We start from the raw sequence: 23090 nt of genomic DNA, 5'->3' as shown, positions 1-23090 counted from the left end.
TCAGATTACACCTGAATCCCACATGTGCGTCCGTCTGACTGGGTACTGTATTCCCAGAGTCTGTGCAAAGAAGAAATTTTATACTCTACCTGTCCTGGAAGTGTTTCATGGGGACAGTGTGGAAGGAGCTTTACTTTGTACCTAATCCTGTACTGTCCCTGTCCTGGGAGTGTTTGATGGGAGGATGTAACGAAATGGATTGTTGACAATTGTAGATTGTAAATTATGATATTGTTAATAGTGATTGCTTGTGATAGCTCAGTGCTGCGAGCATTACTACCTGAAAAGCATTAATTGAAGAAATAGTTCTGAGTTGCTTGGTTTTATTAACTTCAGTGATAGTGCAGTGTCAGATGACGACTGCACAATTGATTGATTGAGGAGTCAGGATGGATTTTGTGGCTGGCTGTATCAGAAATAAAAGCAGAAGCTAGTCATTCAGATTCTTGCCCATATATAAATTCCATTAATTATAACAATTCTATATTTACTACTAATATTGACATGCCAATGGTAATTATTTCAAACAACAGAGAAAGCTGGAGAAAGTTAGCAGGTCTGGCAGTATCTGCGGAGAGAGAAAAAGTTAATATTTTCGGCCCAGTATAACTTCTGCAGAACAAAAGTGGGCTGAAAAATGATGGTTTAATACTATCATTAAAAGTGAAGAAAATATTCCCCTTTTTGTTCTTTCTATTCTGTGGTGTCCCCTTCCCTCCATCCCAAAATTTGAAGCTAGGAAGGATACAGGAGTAGTCCCAGGTTTCCACCGCAGTAACTCTCCGCATTCATGCACTGGACTGAAGCTTGTCTCACCAATTTGTGGCAATGCTGATGAGAAACTTCATTCTGGGACAGCAGTTTCCTGCATGTGATTGGTGCAGATTTATTCCTGCGTGTGTGTGTCTAGGTTTGTTACATAAGAACCTGCTGTCACAGTGATGTTGCTCCCTTTAGGAGTTATTCTATGCATGTTAGGAAGACCAACAGCAGAGTAAGTGATGGCAAATCATAGAATCCCTATAATGTTGAAACAGGCCATTCAGCCCATTGAGCCAACACTGACTCTCTGAGGAGCATCCCACCCAGGCCTATCCCCCTACCCTATCCCGTAATCCCACATTTCCTATGGCTAATCCACCTAGCCTGCACTTCCCTGAAAACTATGGGCAATTTATCATGGCCAATCCACCCTAACCTGCACATCTTTGGACTGTGGAAGGAAACCAGCGCATCCAGAGGAAACCCATGCAGAAAAAGAGAGAATGTGCAAAGTCCACACGGACAGCCACCCGAGGCTGGAATCAAATCTGGGTCCTTGGCGCTGTTAGACAGCAGTGCTAACCACTGAGCCACCACGCTGCCCATGATAAAGTGTTTGCTGAAAGGATTGGAGGGAATCATTTCTTTGATCCCACTGCCACTTCAAGATGAAATACATTGTGACTCACGAATTCCAAATGCATCGACCTCTATTCTAAACACCTAAATAGAAATCCTGGCTCTAGAAATTTGACTATACTGCACCAGAGCTCTCAAAGGATAGGTTCCAACTTTAGTTGATGTAGTTTCTAGATTCACATTAAATCTGTGCTGGGACGTCATTAAAATTACCTGGCAGCTCTAATGGACTCAACAAACTAGAAAGAAACTTGGACAAGGGGCTGCAAAAGTTCCAGAAAGAAGGCCCAGGATCCGCAAAGCTGCTCAGAAGATCCTGCTCCAAGCAGTGAACAGCAAGCACTAGATTCAGCAAACCTTCTTGGGACCACCCGCATTGCCCGTGGGAAAAGGCCACTGAAGAAGTCATTGCTTTGGACTGACCCTCAGAATAGAGCTGCAATTCTGGAAAGGGTTCAGTGACCTCACAGGACTGTTCAGAGGGGCAAATGCTTTACACGGAGGGTGGGTTTGTGTGTGGAATGAATTTCCTGAGGAAGTGATGGGTGTGGGCACAGTTACAATGTTTAAAAGACACTTGGATAAGTATGTGAATAGGAAAATTTTGAAGGGATACGGGCCAAGCACAGGCAGGTGGGACTTGTTTAGTTTGGGATCACATTCAGCATAGACTAGTTGGACCGAAGGGTCAGTTTCTGTGCTGTGTGCCAGTATGACTCGATGATTCTATGACTGTAGCCTCGTTACTCAACAGTTCATTCACCTGTAATTACTGCACAACACTAAACATCCACCTCCTCACACCCACCACTGGTACAACCATTATTACCCACTTTACATCTTGCATACTGTACACCAGCTATTCTACCGTGATAGTCACGTTCTTTAAAAACTACTCTCTCATTGGCACATCCTGTTGCGTGTCAAGACCATATACAACCTATGACAAAAGACTGCTCTCTGACAAGGCTGTATCCACTTGTCCATTGCTGAAAGCGTGCACAACGGCAGGAGAAGAATCAAAACCATGGAAACTGATGGCTCTGAGACACGCACCGCTGGAGGGTTCCTTCAGATCTCATTTGCTTTGTCCCTCTTGACCTCTCTCTCTCTCTCTCTCTCTCAGCCCACAGTCTCTGCATGACAAACTGCAGTTGCTTTCACCAGTCACATTCTGTCTGCCATCACTGCAAAAGCTGCTCCGTGTATGTACACACACACAGGGCAAACACTCACAGCACTGGGAAAGGGATAGACAAAGTAGGCCATAAGGACACTGGACAGGGGAGGTGCAAAGAGAATATCTCACAATGTGAGGGAATCTAGAACAGGAGGAAACTTTTTTTATGATGATGAGATGGAGATGAGGAGAAATGTTATAATTACAGAGGTTCATTAGCCTATGGTATTCTTCAGCCATGTGAGCAGTGCAGCCTGGGTTATTGAATTAACTTGAGGCAATTAGACAGATCTTTGAGGGAAAAGGGAGGGAAGGGATATGGAAGGCAGATAGGAAAGTGCAATCAATGTCACAATCAGATTAGTCATGATCATGCCAAATGGCAGAGCAGGCTTAAGGGGGCTGAATGGGCCAGTCCTTCTCCTCATTCTTGTGTTTCTTATGGGCTCTACAATGGCATTTCTTAAATGGAATACAGAAGAACTGAGTTCTTTCCATTTACCTTTCCTTCAGAATTTGAAGATTGTGTCAATATTCATTGGGACATAAGGATAAGACTACACTGAAGGAAGGAAAGCAAATGGTAGTGTTGAGGGTGGTGACAAAGGCTGTGGGAGTGTTGGTCATTGGAAAAAATGATTTAACTGTAGCACTGCTAATCAGGACGCATGCATTTATTGCTCAAGTAATAAAACCTGCAGTGCTCACATGGTTAGAGTAGCTTGGGAGAAATTTTCCCTTATAGTAGAAGGGTCAATATTCAGGTAACAGAGTATTAAGGTGAGGACCAGACAGTTCAGAGGGAATTTGAGAAAAGAGTCTTTCATCTAGAGAACTAGGGTATCTGGAACTCACTGCCTGAAAGGGTACTCAAGTCAGGAGACCTCACAGCATTTGAGAATCATTTAGATGAGCATTTGAAATGTCATAGCATGCAAGGCTACACGCGACGTGCTGGAAAATGGGATGAGAATAGATGGATTGTTGATGACTGATGCAGACACAATGGGCCAAAGGATCTCTTTCCCCATGGTAAAAGCTCAATATAAATACTATTTGTTGTTAAGAATGTAAGAATAGGTGCTGCATTGATATGGAAGAGGATTGCATTCTTTGCTGAGGTTTTAGTTCTATTTATTGAAGGATTGCACACACCTCATGCTGCATCTTATTTTGGACATCGGAACACTGGCTAATGAAAACTTCAGTGATATCACAACGAATTCTCACACAGACTGTAATACATCACTAATGCCACTTTATGCAGTCTGAAAGTATCCAATGATGCTACAGTTAGGGAGCACAGTGATCTGGACTTCCAGCAGCTGTACTGCCCAGACCCTGATGCAGTCCCTTCTCCTCCCACTGGTTCCCCACTGCTCTCCTGTTCTCTTGAGCTATCCATGTGCCTCCCCCTTGTCCTCCTGCCCAAAAAGGTACTTGGCCTGAGCAACAGTGAGGCTTGTCAAACAATACCTAGATTTTTTTACCTGGAAAAGAGCTTATCAAACACTGCGGTGTGGCAGGGTCTGGTTACCCATTGGTGTTTTGATTTTCTGCACAGATGTATCATGTGATGCTGGACCAGATGAAGGTCATTGGCCACATTGGACATCTATGATGTCCACTTTGACAGCAGCCTATAGTGTTCCAATCAAAAACCACCAGTGCTACACTGCTGCTCCTGACCGCATGGCAGCCTTAGTTCAATCATGGACAAAAGAGCTGAAATCTAGAGGTGAGATGAAAGTGACTGTCATTGTGCTCAAGGCAACATTTAACCAAGTCTCATCAAGTAACCCAAGTAAAACTGGAATCAATGGGTATCAAGGGCCAAACTCACTACTTGTTGGAGTCATACCTGCCATGTGGGAAGATGGTTATTGTCATTGGAGATCAGTCATCTCAGCTCCAGGACATCTCTGCATAAGTTGCTCATGGTAGTATCCTAGGTCCAACCATCTTCAGCTGCTTCATCAATGACTTTCTCTCCATCATAAGATCAGAAATGGGGATGTTTGCTGATGATTACATAATGTTCAGCACCATTCACAAGTCCTCAGATACTGAAGAAATCAGTGCTCCGAGTCCATATGCAACAAAGACTTAGACAATATCCAAGTTTGGATGTATCCACAAACATCCACTCTGTGCACCACCAATGCTCAATTGCAGCAGTGTGTACCATTTACAAGATGCATTTCAGGAATTCACTAAGGCTGTTTGGACAACATCTTCCAAACCCATGATCACTTCCATCCAGAAGGACAAGGGCAGAAGATACATGGGGACACCATCAGCTGCAAAGATCTGGGTACCTGAATGCTCAAGTGTCTTTGCCTCAGCACTATTTCTAGCTTTTCACCAGTTAGATAGTGCTCCACTCTATACTCTAACGGCTCAAAATGGATGAGCTTTACCTCCACTGAAATCCATTTCCACAGTCACCTGACCTATCAATAGTCTTCTATAATTTTATACTTCCATCCAAACTGTTTAAGAAACAATGCTAAACCATGGTCACAAGAAATTAGAGAGTTGTGAACACACCAAATCCATCAGGAAAACCAGCCTTCCTTCCATTGATTCTGTGTACACTCCCACTGCCTCAGGAAAGCAGCCAACATAATCAAAGGCCCCTCCCACCCCAGTTATACTCTCTTCCACCCTCTTCCGTTGAGCAGAAGACACAAAAGTTTGAAAACTATGCACTAACAGATTTAAGAACAGCTTCTTCTCCACCAATATCAGACTTATGAATGGACCAATTTTATATTAGAGTTGATCTTTCTCTGCATCTTCTCCATAACTGTAACACTGTATTCTGCATTCTGTTCAATTACTCTGATGTACTTATATAAGGTATGATTTGTCTGGTTAGCTCGCAAAACAATATTCTTCAATGTATCTTGGTACATGTGATAATAATAAATCAAATCAAATAAGTCAAAATCAAATCCGCAAGGTGCTGAGTTCTGGATTCTGTTCACCTACGAGAGGTTTTCTATCAGCATTGACTCAACATCATCCTTCAGATTCACCAGAAGGACCCAGTCACAAACATTGACATCCTAGAAACTGACACTGTCACTGGCATCAAAGCCATCCTCCTGTAAAGCCAGCTGCACTGGGTAGGTTACCTTGCCCAGATGGACGACAGTTGCCTGCCCATGATTGTATGACACAAACAGTTGACTGCAGGCAGATGGCACACATTGGTGCTATTCAAATGTTTGACAGACTCCTTGACAAAGTCACTCTCTGTTCACCATACGCAACAGGGTCAAAGCTATACTCAGGTGATAGTTGTGACCATGAAGCATATCATCAGTTGTTGTAAACTACCATCTGGTTCACTAACGCCATTTAGGGAAGGAAATCTGCCATCTTTACGTGATCTGGCTGACATTGACACCAGAGTCACAGCAATGTGTTGAATTTTAACTTCCTTCAGAAATAGATAAACAAGCCACATGGCTCAAGGGCAATTGAGGATGTTCAACAAACTCTGTCCTTGTCCATGGCATCAATGAAGGTATAATGAAAAGAAACAGTGAGTGGGCATGACCTGAACTCAGATCCTTGCATGAACACCAGCTACCTGCTGACAATTAGAACACTTGCCCATTACACCTGCCCTGTTAAGCCTGTCCAGAGGCCATTCAGCCCATCAAGCCTCCCCTCCAATTCAATATGATTCAATACCTTTTACTCACCCCATTCCCATAACCTTAGGCCTTGCCAATTTCCAAATGAGGTCTTTTTTGTTTCTTTATTCATTAACAGGATGAGGGCATTGCTGACTAGGCAGCATTTATTGCCCTTCCTAATTGATGGGATACTGGCCTTTGAGGGGTGGGGTGGGGGGGGGCGTTATTTCAACCATACTGCGATTTTTTTTCTTTATCGTTCACAGGATGAGGGTGTGCTAGGCCAGCATTTATTGCCCATCCCTAATTGCCCAGAGGGCAGTTAAGAGTCAACCACATAGCTGTGGGTCTGGAGTCACATGTAGGCCAGACCAGGTAAGGATGGCAGTTTCCTTCCCTAAAGGACATTCGTGAGCCACATGGGTTGTTTTTTCCTGACAATCGACAATGGATTCATCACTAGATTCTTAATTCCAGATATTTATTGAATTCAAATTCCACAATCTGCTGTGGTGGGATTCGAACCCGGATCCCCAGAACGTTGACTGGGTCTCTGGATTAACAGTCCAGCGATAATACTACTAGGCCATCACCTCCCCCAATATAATTTCAATTCCTTGAGCTTCAATTTTAGCTAATAGTGTCTGATTAAGAATCTTATTAAGTTCCATCTGGCCTTTTGTATAAATTAGCTCCATGGACAACACTCTGGTTACTACTTCCACCTCTTCAAAACAATTCAGACAGATTTGTCACACACAGCCTACCTTTTACATATCCATATCATGTCCGTCTGATCAGCTGAACCTTTACAATCTGTTCAGTTAGCCCGTAATCGTTACAGATCCAGCAAAGTCTAAATGGCAGATATGAGGTATTCTTTGGAAGACTATTGTTAGGGTTCCTGCAATGTTCGCATCCTTTAAACTCTGGATAGAAATCATCTTGTTCTGGGGATTTGTTCTCATTTTAGGACCATTATTTTCTTCATACCTATATTTTTGCTTTTGTTCATTTTCATTAGTCTCTATCCTTGATTCAGTAGTGGGGATATCTGCCCTGCTAATCTCCTGCAAACTCTGGCACAAAACGCTTATTCAGCCTGATTGCCAATTACACATTTCTATTTGTAATCAGTTTCAAGCCAAGGCTCCAATCTCTTCTACTCTAACATAATCATTAAAAATTTTTGCGTTGATTTTAATATCCTTTGCAATTGTCTTTAAAAATTCCCATGTTTTGTGGATGGTACCATTTGTTTTGCCAATTTTTGCTGAAGGTTGTAACACAATATGCCTGAGGTTAGTACAATGCCAATGAGAGGGAACTACTAGGGATTAATCATGTATTCATGGAACAATTCTTGGCAACTACTAATGTAACTTTTACATTCTTCTTCAGCCTTCAGGATTTTGGTTAACCTCTGAATCATCAGGATTTACATTACATCAGGATTTACATCGGTTACAAATTTGAATGCTTCCTTTATTCTTCTGTTGCCTCGTAATACATTCGTTAATCATAACTGTTTCTTTACAACTCTTGTCCTATGAGGTATAAATTTCTTCTCCATCCATAAAGTTCTTTTTCAACACCTCCTGCTGTCCATTCTCCATTGACTGATTTGCTAGGCAATTTGCTGAACTGTTAATCCAGAGACTCGAGTAATGTTCTGGGGACCTGGGTTCAAATCCCGCCATGGCAGATGGTGGAATTTGAATTCAATAAATATCTGGAATTAAGAATCTAGTGATGAGTCCATTGTCGATTGTCAAGAAAAGCCCATCTGGTTCACTAATGTCCTTTAGGGAAGGAAACTGCCATCCTTATCTGGTCAGGCCTACATGTGACTCCAGACCCACAGCTATGTGGTTGATTCTTAACTGCCCTCTGGGCAATTAGGGATGGGCAATAAATACTGGCCTAGCCAGAGACCCCCTCATCCTGTGAACGAATAAAGAAAAAAATTACGTTATGGTTGAAATAACCCCCCAAAGGCCAGTATCCCATCACCAAGTCACCTTTTATTTACATGTAGAGTTCTTGACACTGATCCAGCTCACTCAGAGCCAGCTTTCAGAGTGAACAGGGTGTCTAACACTCCTGTTCTTATCTGTCAGCCAGAGCTCTGTGATTGGACCAGAGTAACAGCCCCAATCAGGGAACCCATATTCTATGAGGTCCAGCTGGCTGACCTCATTACAGTGGCTACAGAAGTGAGCTAGAATCTTAGCAGCCCTTTCATGGTTCTCTCCATTTCAAACATTATATTGAACTTGACTTCATTATGATCATTGTTAATAATCATTCATGCATTTTTAGACTCTTAACTAACTTCATCTCATCATTAAATTTAATACGTTGGTTCTGAGACACATTGTTAAAAAAAACTATCCAAAATGCATTTAAAAAGTTCTTTATTTTTCTGACGTATGTTTATCAGATCTTTGTAAAAGTTTAAATGTACTTCATTCACTCAGCCTCTGCTCTGAAACATTTATGTGTTCCTGTGATGACTGTATCATTTGGGATGTGTTTTCTTTTAATACAAGTTTCAACATTTGGAGAAATTCTGGATCAACTGCACTTGGAATATGGGGGTCTTGATCTTTATGAGGCCTCAATGGTGTGGTATTGAATAAAGATCAAAGACTTCCTTGTCCAAAGTCCTTCCTTTGGAACCTGCCCAGAGCAGCACTATGAGAACTGAGGGATCACTCGACTTTTGAAACACTGGAGAATCCCAGTGAGGGGGTTATTACCAGGTGAGCCCTTCACAGAACACATCATTTCTTAACATTTATTAAAATGTTACAACTTCGTGAGTTTGAACATATGCAGCAAGGCAGCCATTTACAGAAGTGAATAGTAAGCAATTTTTAATATCATTAGCGGCCTGTTTGGAAACATGACCCTACATATGGCAACACTGGGAAACATAAAATGGGTGCACACAGCTGTTGATGCGCTGGCAATGCATTGAACCACAATGCAAGGTAGACAGTAAATAGATTTGAACAGAACAAAGAACAGAACTTAGATCAGAAGCGAGTGAGTAAAAATGATTTGTCAGACTATAGAGCATTGCCACGCAGGAAACAGGGACTGGTGTCTTTAGCTCATTGTTTGACCCTTTCTGCAAATGCTGGAATCTTGTCAAGAAAAGATGTTAAAATCTGAAATGTGAGCTAATTGATGGTGGGACATGGTGTTTAATACACAGGGTAACCAGCCTCCTCTCAGTTCTTGTATTGGATAGACTCCACGGTATGAGACTTGCCCACGTGGTGGTTTAGTTTTGTGGAGAGAGTGTCTGACAGGTCCTCAACCTGGCTGGCAAGGAGATCGATAGTCTGCAGCATCGTTTCCATCTTCCAAACATTCTCCTTGAACCTAACAAAGGAGAGGACAATACTGATAGAGGATCAACCTGAAAACAACCTGTCAACAGCCACCAACACTGCTACTGTAAAAAGCCAGCTCAAGGAAGTATATACATCATGCATAGTAATGAGCAGAAGGAAATTTACTCTGTACCTAACCCCGTGCTCTCCCTGTCCTGGGAATGTTTGATGGGGGCATTGTAGAGAGAGCTTGTATCTAACAATTGCTGTCCCTGTCCTGGAAATGTTTGATAGGGAACAGTGTAGAGACAGCTTCAAAATGTATCTCAACCCGTGCTGTTCCTGTCCTGGGAGTGTTTGATGGGGACAGTGTAGAAGGAGCTTTACCCTGTGTCTAATCCTGTGCTGTCCCTATCCTGGGAGTGTTTGATGAGGGACAGTGTAGAGAGACCTTCACTCTGCATCTAATCCAGTGCTGTCTCCCTCCTGGGAATGTTTGATGGGAAGACTGTAAAAGGAGTTTTATTCTGTATCTAACCCTGTGCTGTATGGGGACAGTATCGAGGCAGCTCTACCTTGTGCTGTCCCTTGTCAGTGGGTATTTAATGAGTTACTACGTGCCATGGAAAGAAATGCTTCTGATTCTAAACAAACACAGAAATGGCTGGAGAAACTTAGTGGGTCTGGCAGCATCTATGGAGAGAGAAACTGGTAATGTTTCAAGTCGGATATGACTTATTTTTCAGTGTTACAGCTTATAATGTGCTTATATCCAGCATCTGCATTAGTCTGCTTCAATTTGAAGGTTTCTATTACACATTTCTGGTGCCCTTCCCCTTTGTATTTGTTGGAGTTAAGCCCACAGTCAGATCAGCTGTGATCTTATTACATATTGGAGCAGATCCGAGGCAATCTGTTCCAGCCCATTCCCAACTCGTAATGTTTGTACATATAACATTTCAGTGGCAAAGGCCAAATTTTTCCAAATCTCTACATACATAGCTCAATACTTACTGTTTCACATGGTTATCTGCTGTTGGTTCTGAGTCAAGGGCTTGGAAGATCTCTGTCATGATGTTATTGGATAGCTCATTCTGTTGTTTAATGTCCTGGACTGTGGTTGTGATCAGTGATTGGTAGCTTACTTTCCCAATCTCTTTGTTAACTGCAGATGCCAAGCTCTCCAGTACAGAACTGCTGCCATTCAAGAGATTCTTGACAAGGTTGAGGTCTTCCTGAGTTACAGGGCTCACTGCTTCCTGCTCTCCGGGGCTGGTTAAGGAACTAGTCAGCACTGTGATCTCACACACGCTCGAGAGCTCCATCACTCCCAATCCAGCTGCACTCTCAGCCATGAATGTGTTGTTCAAAAGCAGGGGTAAGAGGGAATCCAGAACATCAGTCTCTGAGGTATAATCTTCTCCAGCCTCCATCGTGTAGACTCCCAAGACACAGTGTAAGATCCACAGGAACCTCATGGTAACCTAAGGACAAGATCGGTTAGAATTTCCATAACCTTGCTTTTAATCACCAACATCTCAGCCAATCCAAATTCCATGCCTTTGTTCCCTCCAGGACGAAACACTCTTCTACGGTTCCTGGCTGACCTCCCACTGGAGCTCACAGCCTTGCAACTGGAGCTCATAGACTCCCGCTGGAGCTCACAGTCCCTGTGAGTTTCAATGTTCCCCTTTACTGCTGTGTACAGGTACAGGACCTGAAACTGACACACACACACACATTCACCAGGCAGTGAATCAATTCTTTTCAATGGCTGTGTATAACAGGGCACTGAGACACACAGGCCATTGACAAGAAGCTGTGGCAATCGCTGACTCAAGATTGCAGTTTGAAAAGAACTTTTAATTTTCTGAATTTACCTCGAGCAACAAACCACTGACACACACACCCAACAGATATACACACACATAACACTCACACAGACAAACATACACATGTAACACAGTCAGAAATACACACACATAATACTCACACAGATACACACACATAACACTCACTCAGTCAGATATATACACACATAACGCACATACAGTCAGAAATACACACAGTCAGATTCACACATACACAAATGCAAACATCATCAGATACACAGATAGAATGTAGACCCCACACTCGGGCACAGCTCATTTAATGAGCAGGAATGTTACCTGGAAGAAATGCCGTTGTTAATAGAGAAACTGCCTTCTCAGATGGTTGCAGTTTCTCTGTCAGAAACTCTCACTGTTTTCCTGGGTGAGTGAAGTATTAGCTGTTTACAGTTTCCCTTTATACTGTCTAATGGAGATGGAGAGGCAGTGAGAGTTTGAAATACTGACTTTCCAACGCCCTTTCTTTGATGCTGAGTTCTCCTGGGTTCCTCTTCTGCTAATTATTATTCACTGGCAGTTGCATAGTTCAATCTCCACATCTGTAAGATGTTAATGAAACCTTGCTGCAGACAGGGCGTGGGACTAAATACTGGCTTCAGTGATGATTCTTAAAGTGACAGTGACACCAGAAACAGTATGTGAGGGGTTGGGGGGTAGCTGGGATTGTGATACTACTGTGTGTTCACTTTAGAGTAAGGTGACTCTTTGCAGATATATATTGTTTCCCAGTCCCACAGTCCCTCAATGTTAAAATTCTCATCCCCATGTTCAAATCTCTCCATTACTTCATCTCTCCCTCCCTGTACTATTCTCCAGCTGTCAGAGAAGCTATCGGTCTTCAGCTCTTTCCTGATGTTAATCGATCCCCGTGATGCCTGTGTCTTCATCTGTCTGGGCCCCAAGTTCTGGCATTCCATCTCTAACTTTCCCTAACTCTCTCCTTCCTCCTTTTTGGTATTCCTTTAGGCTTATAGTTTTGACCAGGTTTTAAATCACCAGAATTCATATCTCCAAGTGTGACATAAAACCACTGATCACCATACCTGGGAGGCACTTGCCTTCATTGTCAGTGCATTGAGTATAGGAGTTGGGAGGTCATGTTGAAGCTCTACAGAACATTGCTTAGGCCACTTTTGGAATATTGCATTCAGTTCTGGTCTCCCTGTTGTTAAACTTGAAAGGGTTCAGAAAAGATTTACAAGGATTTTTCCAGGGTTAGAGAGTTTGAGCTATAGGGGAACGATGAATAGGCCTGACTGTTTTCCCTGGAGTGTCATACACTGAGAGGTAAACTTATAGAGGTTTATAAAATCATGAGGGACATAGATATGGCAAATAGCCAAAGACTTTTTCCCAGCATAAGGGAGTCCAAAATTAGAAGGCGTAGGTTTAAGGTGAGAGGGGAAAGTTTTAAAAGAGACCTAAAGGGCAACTTTTTCATGCAGAGGGTGGTGCATGTATAGGAAGTAGTGGAGACTGGTACAATTACAACATTTAAAAGGCAGATGGATGGGTATATGAATAGGAAGAGTTTAGAGAGATATGGGCCAAATGCTGGCAAACGGGACTAAATTAATTTAGGATATCTGGTCGGGATGGAAGAGTTGGACCTAAGGGTCTCCTTCTGTGCTGTACAGCTCCGTGACTCTTTGACACTGCCCTGGTGAATGGCAACACCTCCTGTGGTCTAGCATTGGTCACCAGGATGATCAGTGCCAACTGTGGCTTGGCAATAAATGCCAACACCGGAACTGCAAGCACCAGTGTCACGCGATTGTTTCATGTGTGACACTTGTGATAAAAAACCCTCAGGGATTGGCACCTTATTCACCAGCGATGGTGATTTATGTCATGAGGCAGCAGCTGAAATGGACTGTGTTGATCATTGGTTGAAGATAGAAGAAAACAGACGAGGAGCTTAATGTCAGATTTCTCCTGGCAATGCCACTGTGTAGCAACTGGTCACATTTTCCCATGCTTAAGGAACTATGTCAATGCAAGTTGTTGCTGTTAAAAGTGAACTAGCTGAAACTAACCTCTGGCCCTTCCCCTGACTAACACCTGAGTCTCAGTGGTGATGCCTCACTGCAACCAATAAGCCTCTTGCTTGTCTGCCCTCACGGCTATACTTCAATCTCCTCCTCACCCCTAACCCCAGTCAAGACATTCACTTCCATTCCATCTCTCTCACCAATTCTCCCTAACACTTGTCCCATGCCCACTAAAACCTCACCTCCACCACAATGATTTTCTCATGGCAATCTTTCTCCCTCGTCACTTCAAGCAGCCCATCACCTTGTGTGCCCTAAACCTCAACCTAAACCCTTCTCCGCTCCCCTGATTTCTCTGTCCTTGTCTTGCACCTTCTACTCTGATCCCATTTACTCCCCACCTCTCTGATTTTAACAGGTCCCTGTCCAATCCCTTACCCCTCACTCTACCCCCTCTTTCCCTGACTAACTTGTACCCCTCACTCCAAACACATCCCAACCCACTTCAATCTTCCCCACCTCAAACACACATTCCCTCCAAATCAGTAACCCTCTCCAGAGGCACCTGACCCCTCCAATCCTTCCTTCCATGCACTAGTCACTTCTGGAAAAATATCCCCCTTGCTAACTCATTAACTGTTTTACTAATCGCTCTCCAATTATTCTCCCCTGGCCCACCAGAATCACAAAGTTCCCAATGATGGGAACCAGCCAATGATGGCAAAGAATGGCTTCACAGACCAATTGGAAAGGCCATTCCCCTTGAGGAGATGCCTTAAGTTGGAGTAAAGCCTCTAGTTCCGAACAGAGAGCAGTTAGGAAAAATGGCTGTCTCACATCTCTCTGAACAAACATCTGCCATGACATCCTTTTTCTCTTGGCTGTTAACTTTTGAAACCTTTGTTCTCAAGAAGTCAATCATGGTGTTCCATTTTTGTCACTGTCCATCACACCCTGAGCCTTTGCTCCTTCAACTCCGATATTGGTGTTATCTCCTGGAGAACCATTCAATCCACCACATGTCAGCCTCAGGTTGTCGAGAATGAGTCTTTAGACTTCCATTTGCCCTCTTGACCAATCATTACCCCCGCTTGAGACAACTGTTAATACTGAGGTATCAGTCAGTGATGTTAACGGTTGTGATGATGGGAGTGCTCATATACTATTGTCACCAACCCTCAGCTCTGACAGACAGTAGCCTGTGTTCTTTCCAGATGGAGATGGTTAATGGAAAACCAGTGAGCTTCAAGCTGATGGGGAACAGTGTGTATCCTCCCCACTTGGATTCCATTGACATTAGTACTTAGCTCTAAGGCAGACCACAACATTCCTCACTAAATTCACAATGTTCTGGAAACATTGCATTGTTAATCAGACAGACTGGGCTAGACTCCAGGGTGAGTCAGACTCCTTGGCTTCGACAGTTTACCAGATAAAGAGCAAAGTTCATACTCAGAACAAAATCAGCCTCTCTGCTGCTCGGCCTGCTGTGTTCATCCAGCCCTGCACCTTGTTGTCACAAAAGCTGCTGAGCAGTTTTATCTGGAGGTAGTTTTAAGACAGGTAGGATCGGAGCTGGGGAGCCATTAAATGCCCCAACTTACCTAATGCTACCTGGAGTTTTAAGCTGTTCTCCTAAACAGGTGGATAGACCTGCACAAATCCAGTGGGAGCATTCTTTATATTCTGAATGACAATTGTAATCATGGCCTGAATGGGAAGGTGCTGGTGGTTTGGTTAAGGGGTGAGAACTCAGGCTGGGGAAGACGGAATTTGGGATTTAGAGAGATCCCAGGCCAGGACATATTGATAGTTCAACACTATGTGAGCTTTGTCCCTACTGTTTGACTGTCGATATCAGTTAAGGATAATTAATGTTGGGCATAGGATATAAGTTAATCTTTTCAGTGACACTTACATCCTAGAAAAGGCCAACATTTGTGGCCATTGAACTCAGTGACTTGCTGAACATCAGGGAATATTTCAGAGTCAATCACATTGCTCTGGTCTGGAGTCATATATAAGCATAACTGGGTAAGGGCAGCAGATTTTCCTCCCTGAAGGCCATGAGTGAATCAGATGAGTGCTTACAAATAATCAATGATGGTTTCATGGTTATTGCTACTGGGATGAGCTTTCAGTTCCAGAATTACTCATGGAATTTAAATTCCACCAACTATTGTCATGGGAATTGAACTGATTTCCCCAGAACATTAACCCCAGCCTCTGAATTACTCATCCAGCGACATAATCACCCACTGTTGCCAAATATTGAATAATAGTCGACCATTCAGCCCTTTGAGCCTGCTCCCCCAGTCAATATGATCATGGCTGATCATCCAACTCAATAGTTTGTTCCTCCTTTTCCCCCATATCTTTTGATCCCTGTCATCCCAAGTGCTGTATCCAACATCTTTCTGAAAGCATTCAATGTTTTAGCCTCAACCATGTCCTATGGCAGAGAATTCCACGCTCACCAGAGAAAGCATTCTATCTGGATGCATCACGCCTTGGTATGGCAACTGCTCAGCCCAGGACCATAGGTAATTACAGAGAGTTGTGAACACAGCCCAGGCCATCACGCACACCAACCTTCCATCCATTGACTCCATCTATATTTCCTGCTGCCTCGGGAAGGCAGCCAACATAATCAAAGACCCCTCCCACCCTGGTTATACTGCCTTCCAACCTCTTCCATCGGGCAGAAAAGTACCAACAGGTACAGGAACATATTTTTCCCTGCTGTTAATAAACTTCTGAATGGGCCTCTCAAATTACAAATTTAACATTGACCTCGCCCTCTGTGTACCTTCTCTGAAGCTGTAACATTGTATTCTTTGCTCAGCTCTATTACCCTAATGCACTTGTATGATATGATCTGCCTGTACTGCACACAAAACAAAACTTTTCACTGTACCTAGATGCATGTGACAATTAAAAATCAAATATCTCTGGGTGAAGAAATTTTTCCTCATCTCTGTCTTAAATGGCCTACTCTGTATTCTTAAACTGTGACCCCTGGTTCCACACTCTGCTACCATTGGGAACATCCTACCTGCATCTACCCTGTCTAGCTCTGTTAGAATTTTATAGGTTACTATGAGAACCTGCTTCCTTTTTCTGAACTTCAGTGAATTTCCAGTTAACCATTTCACCTTCTCCTCAAACTTCAGTGTTGCCATCCCAGTAATCAGGTTGTTGACTTGGTCACCGACCTGGCTGGTTATAGTTCAGATGTTTCGTCATCATCAGTGCAGACTCTGAAGAAGCAATGTTGTTCTACTCCTCTTAGTTTTTATATGCTCCAGTCTGTTGAGGTGTTTTGTGTCATTTCTGGTTCTTTTCTGCAAGGGATTGTATATAGGGTTTAATTCCATATGTTTACTGATTGCATTATGGCTGGAGAACCAGACCTCTAGGAATTCCTGTGCATGTCCATGGTTGGCTTGAGCTAGGATGGTCAAGTCGTCCCAGTTAAATTGATGACCTTCGTTGTCCGAGTGTACTGATATCAGAGAAAGTTCATCGTGTTGTTTTGCTGATAGCTGGTGTTTGAGTATCCTAATGGCTTGTTTCCTTCTTTTCTGGCCAATGTAATGTTTTTGGCAGTCCTTGCATAGTACTTTTGTACACTACATTGGCCCTGCGTGTCATGGGTTTGTGGTCTTTGGTCTTTGTGAGTATTTGTTGCAGTGGCTGTGGGTTTGTGTGTTATCCTGATTCCTAGTGGTTTCAGGAGTCTCGTTGTCGGTTCCGATATGTTCTTGACATACGGTAGTGTGACCAGTGTATTAGTGAAGAGACTAAAGAATGCAGGACAAGTAAGCAAGACAGACTACATAAAAATAAAACCAGAAGGCTCAAACACCTCCCACTTTTACGGACTCCCCAAAATATACAACCCAGACATCCCCCTTAGACCCATTGTCTCCTTACCGGGCACACCTACATAAAAACTGGCCAAGGAGCTACAACTAAGACTGAAACACCTGGTCGACGGATAACCCCACTCCATCCACACAACCCAGCAATTCCTTAATAACCTCAGGAACATCAAAATCAATGGTGATGAGACTATGGCATCCTTTGACATTACGTGCTATTCAAGTCCATGGAAATCCCTCCAGCCAAAGAAACACTGGCCACATTACCACAGGAACCAGAAACGCCGACCGACCGACTTGTTCCATCAGCAAGCCCAATATACTCAGACTACTGGACCTATGCCCCATCACACACTTCACCTTTAACAGTCAAGTATACAAAGAGATTAATGGCACATCTATGGGGTCACCCATCTCAGGATTTATTGCAGAGACAGTCATGAAAAGATTGGAACACACGACCCTCCCCCACATACAGCCAAAACTTTGGATACAATACATGGACGACACTTTTGCCATCATTAAGACTCACTAAATTAGAAGAGCCACACCACCTCATCATCAGCATATTCACCGGGATCCGTTCACAAAAGAAGAGGAAAACAATAATCAAGTTCTGTTCCTAGACACCAGGGTAGAATGAATGATGAAGGGGGAATTCCAAACCACAGTATACAGGAAGGCAACTCACACTGACCAAATCCTCAATTTCTACAGCAATCACCCCAATGTCCACAAATAAAGCTGTGTAAGGGCACTATTCAAATGAGTCGCAACCCATTGCAACACACCCGAACTTCACAAAATGGAGGAAGAACACCTGTACAAGCTCTTCTCTATCAATGGATATCCCACCAACTTATAGAATACTAAAAGGCCTGGATAGAGTGGACATGGAGAAGATGTTTCTCCTAGTAGGAGAGTCCAGGACCCAAGGGCACAGCCTAGGGCTGAAGGGATGATGGGATGAGGGCGTCACTGGCTAGGCCGGCATTATTACCCATCCCTAATTACTTGGAGGTCAGTTAAGAGTCAACCACATAGCTGTGGGTCTGGAGTCACATGTAGGCAAGACCAGGTAAGGATGGCTGTTTCCCTCCCTGAAGGACATTAGTGAATCAGATGTATTTTTCCAACAATCAACAATGGATTCATGGTCATCATTAGACTCTTAATTCCATATATTTTTGATTTCAAATTTTACCATCTGCCGTGGCAGGGTTCAAGTCTGGGTTCCCAGAACATTATCAGGGTCTCAGGATTAACAGGCCAGTGATAATACCACTAGGCGATCTTCTCCCCTGTTTAGAGCTGAGATGAGGAGGAATTTTTTTCAGCCAGAGGGTGGTGAATCAATGCAGTTCATTGCTGCAGAGGGCTGTGGAGGCCAAGTCATTCAGTTTATTTAAAACAGAGATAGATAGTTTTTTGAATAGTGAGAGGATCAAGGGTTACAGAGAGAAGGCAGGAGAATGAGGTTGAGAAACATATCAGCCATGATCGAATGGTAAAGCAGACGCGATGGGCTGAATGTTTCAATTCTACTTCTATATCTTATGGTTTTTAAGTCTTGGTTTCAGCCAATCATTTCAGCTGATGCATGAATCCTAAGGGTAGGTAATGGCCTAGAGGTGTTATTAATTGAATTGTAATCCAGAGACATACAATGGATTCAGGTTTGAATCTTACCACCACTGATTTTGAACTCGATAAAATAATCTAGAATTAAAAGTCTAATGTCAACTACGTAACCGTTGCTGTTTGTAGACGTACTCATCTGATTCACTAAAGTCCTTTAGGGAAGGAAATCTGCCATCCTTATCTGGTCTGGCCTATGTGTGACTCCAGACCCATAGCAAAATGGTTAACTCTTAATCCACATTCTGAAATGGCCCAGCCAACCACGCCCACATCCCCATGAGGGAATGAAATCAAAGTCGGAGGATCCTGAGAGATGTTGGTTGGGGAAAGGGTAGAGGTTTCTGGCTGAGGAAGGAGGGAATTGACTCGAACGGCTCGGCATGAGAATCTCAGAAGACATTGGAGCAGGCAAGCTTTCACTGCAGCTCAGGACAAATGTTCACTGCCAAGGTCAACGGGACCATTTCAACAGCTACATTCCCCGGAGGCCTTCAGCTTTGTTCTGGAGCTCCAGAGTTTAATACCGTTGTTATGAATGTGGCCTGAGAAATCACAATAAAATAGGAGCTCAAATCCTAGTGGGGACAGTTTGGAAAACTGAATCCACTTCGTAAAACCTGGAAATGGAAGCAGCTACCAGTAAAAGTGACTGTAAAAATGTTAGTCGATCATAAAATCCAGTCACTTAATGTCCTTAAGGGAGGGAGGCCAGCCATCCTTACCCAGCCCACTCTTTACATGACTCCAGATCCACGCCAACTTGGGTCACTGGTAACTGACCTCTGACATGACTGATCAAACATGTCAGTTGTACCAAACTGCGACAGAATCTGTACACTAGCTGCAGCTCACCAGCTTCTCAGGAAAACCAGGTTGGACAATAAATTCTGGCTTTACCAGTGACTGAACCATCGGGACAATGAGTGGAAAATCGAGGAGCCAGTGTTTTACGCTGATGCTGAAATCTGGAAACGTATAAATCTGAAAGCTATTTTCTGATGACTCCAGGATAAGAGCTATCCCAGAGTAACCAGTGATTAATTACAATAAGAGATAGTAAGGACTGCCAATGCTGGAGTCAGAAATAACACAGTGTGGAGCTGGAGGAACACAGCAGGCCAGGCAGCATCAGAGGAGCAAGAAAGCTGACGTTTCAGGTTGGGACCCTTCTTCAGAAAAATTACAGTAAACAAGTTTGTTTTGTCTGTGGAATGTTGGCGTGTTTGAGAGAGACAGTACTGTGGGATGACTGGGTGAGGTCATGACTGGCTCAGAATAATCAAATCTGTCATTTTGTAAACATTTTGTTGTTAATCTTCAAATCTCCTTCTCTTTCCTTCCATTCTCATCTGCCTCTACTGGTCCCTGCAGAATCTGGACTAACCTCATCTTATCCCAATTATCATTGGCTTTTTTGGCTACAGGGAATCTGAAGGGAGACACAGCTCATCCTGGTGCAAAAATCGAGTCAGACACGACATGAAGAAACAATATGAGTCAGGGTAGGAACCTTGGCTGAACCCCAGTGAAACTAAGCACCGTATGGAGACAATCCAGCTGGAATAATTCCATCACAGTGTATGTGGCAGCTGTCTGTAAGAGCGGGGCTTGAAGAAAAGATCTTGTGATGTATTTGGATTGGGATCAACTCAGAATTACACAGCAAGCCACTGGGGAAACTTACGAAATGGAATAAAAGGAAGTCTTGCACTTACATAGCATATTATCATAATCCAAATAGCAATCTTGGAGTACAGGCTCTTTTTTATTTGGTCACGGGTCAGTAATGTTGCTGGCTGGGCCAGCATTTAATGCCCATCCCTAGTTGCCCCTTGAGAAGTTGCTGGTGAGCTGCCTTCTTGAACACTCCATTCCATGTGCTGTAGCTTGACTCACAATGACCTCAAGGAGGGAATTCCAGGATTTTGACCCAGCGACACTGAAGCAATGGTGATATATTTCCAAGTCAGGATGGTGAGTGACTGGGAGGGGAACTTGTAAGTGATGATGTTCCCATGTATTTGATGTTTTTGTCCTTCTAAATGGTTAAGATGATGGGTTTGGGAGGTGCTGTCTAAGAAGGCTAACCCTAATCCTATTACAGGTGAATTTCTGCAGTGCATTTTATAGATTGTTTTAATTCATTCATGGAATGTGAACAGCCATCCCTAACTGCACTTTAACTCAGTGGCTTGTTAGGGCTTTTTCAGTGGGTAGTTAAGAGTCAACCACACTGATGTGGATCTGGAGTCACATATAGTATAGGCCAGGCTGGTTTGCATGTGACTCCAGGCCAGGTAAGGATGGCATATTTCACTCCCTCCGGGACATTTCTTTTATAACAAGTCACAGTGGTCACATGCTCACCATTAGGTTAGCTTTCAATTCCAGATATTTATTGAATGTAAGTTTCAACATCTGCCATAGTGGGATTCGAACCCATGTCGCCTGAACATTAGACTGGGATCTAGATTACTGGCCCAGTAGGTGATGGCCTAGTGGTATTATTGTTAGTCTATTAATCCAGAGACCCAGGGAACGTTCTGGGGGCCCGGGTTCGAATTCTGCCACAGGATCTGGAATTAAGAGCCTACTGATGACCATGAAACCATCGCTGATTATTGGAAAAACCCATCTGTTTCACAAATGTCCTTTAGGGAAGGAAACTACCATCTAGTCTGGCCTACATGTGATTCACAACAATGTGGTTGACTCTTAACTGCCCTCTGGACAATTAAGGATGGGCAATAAATGCTGCCTAGCCAGCAACGCCCTCAATCTATGAATGATTGATGAAAAGCCCAGTGACATTGTCACTAGACCACAATGTCTCCAGTTTTAGACATTGCTGGTACTGAGTGTGATGGTGGAGAAAATGAATGTTTGTGGATGTGGTGCCAATCAAGCGGGCTGCTTTGATCTGGATGGGAAAGTTTCCTGAATGTTTTTGGAGCTGCACTCTTCCGAGTCAACAACACTCAAGACACTGACACCATCCAGGAAAAAGCAACCCAGTGGACCAGCATCACTGCTGTGTATGAAATAGCAGTTACCAAAATGGGCACAGCATGCACACTCTGAATCACAAATAAATGGTTAATCAGTTCAGCTGCGTTTGGTGCTTTCAGTTGAAAGAACATATGGGGATGAAGATAGGGAATAATGAATCTGAAGGTAGCACAGTGGTTAATTGGTTAGCACTGCTGACTCACAGCACAAGGGAGACAGGCTTGATTCGTCCCTTGGGCGACTGCCTATCTGTGTGGAGTTTGCATGCTCTCCCTGTGTTTGCATTCATTCCCTCCATGTGATCCAGTTTCCTCCCACAGTCCAAAGATGTGCAGGTTAAGTGGATTGGCCATGCTAAATTGCCCATAGTGTCCAGGGATATGCAAGCTAGGTGGGTTAGCCATGGCAAAAGCAGGGTTACAGGGATGGGGGTGAGTCTGTGTGGGATGCTCTTCAGAGGGGTGGTGTGGACTCAATGGGTCTCATGGCCTACTTCCACACTGAAGGCATTCTATGAATTGAATAGTTTTGTTGACAGCGTCTTGTAACATAATGTGGATTTCACAAGTTTCAAAATCTCCCCTCCCCCCACCGCATCCCAAAACCAGTCCAGCTCGTCCCTGCCTCCCTAACCTGTTCTTCCTCCCACCTATCCCCTCCTCCCACCTCAAGCCGCACCTCCATCTCCTACCGACCAACCTCATCCCGCCCCCTTGACCTGTCCGTCCTCCCTGGACTGACCTATCCCCTTCCTAACTCCCTACCTACACTCACCTTTCCTGGCTCCATCCCCGCCTCTTCGACCTGTTTGTTTCCTCTCCACCTATCCTCTCCTCTATCCCTCTTCTATCTGCCTCCCACTCTCTCCCTATTTATTTCAAAACCCCCTTCCCCTCCCCCTTTTCTGATGAAGGGTCTAGGCCCGAAACGTCAGCCTCTCTGCTCCTATGATGCTGCTTGGCCTGCTGTGTTCATCCAGCCCTGCACCTTGTTGTCTCGGATTCTCCAGCATCTGCAGTTCCTACTATCTCTTGTAACATAATATTACTTTTCAGTTAACTGCACCTCAGACAAATTTACAAGTGAGAGGAATTTTATCAG

General features: G+C 43.7%; 1 protein-coding gene across 2 annotated transcripts; it reads right to left on the bottom strand.

The window, feature by feature from the left end:
- Positions 1-8631: 8631 nt before the first annotated feature.
- On the bottom strand, positions 8632-12010 carry LOC109911029. 2 transcript variants are annotated; one of them, XM_048601158.1, is made up of 3 exons: positions 11912-12010; positions 10590-11059; positions 8632-9624 (listed from the first exon to the last, which is right to left on the bottom strand). In XM_048601158.1, the coding sequence occupies exons 2-3, from the start codon at positions 11051-11053 to the stop codon at positions 9471-9473; spliced, it is 618 nt and encodes a 205-aa protein (XP_048457115.1). In that variant the 5' UTR covers positions 11054-11059; positions 11912-12010; the 3' UTR covers positions 8632-9470. The 2 variants fall into 2 exon arrangements, with proteins under 2 accessions (XP_048457115.1, XP_020365857.1); XM_020510268.2 differs by having other exon boundaries at positions 11744-12009.
- Positions 12011-23090: the final 11080 nt, after the last annotated feature.

This window comes from Rhincodon typus, chromosome 9, assembly GCF_021869965.1.
Source record: "Rhincodon typus isolate 14 chromosome 9, sRhiTyp1.1, whole genome shotgun sequence".
Lineage (NCBI taxonomy): Eukaryota > Metazoa > Chordata > Chondrichthyes > Orectolobiformes > Rhincodontidae > Rhincodon > Rhincodon typus.
Note: the sequence above shows the minus strand (reverse complement) of the source record. Positions and strands in the feature narration are given on the sequence as shown.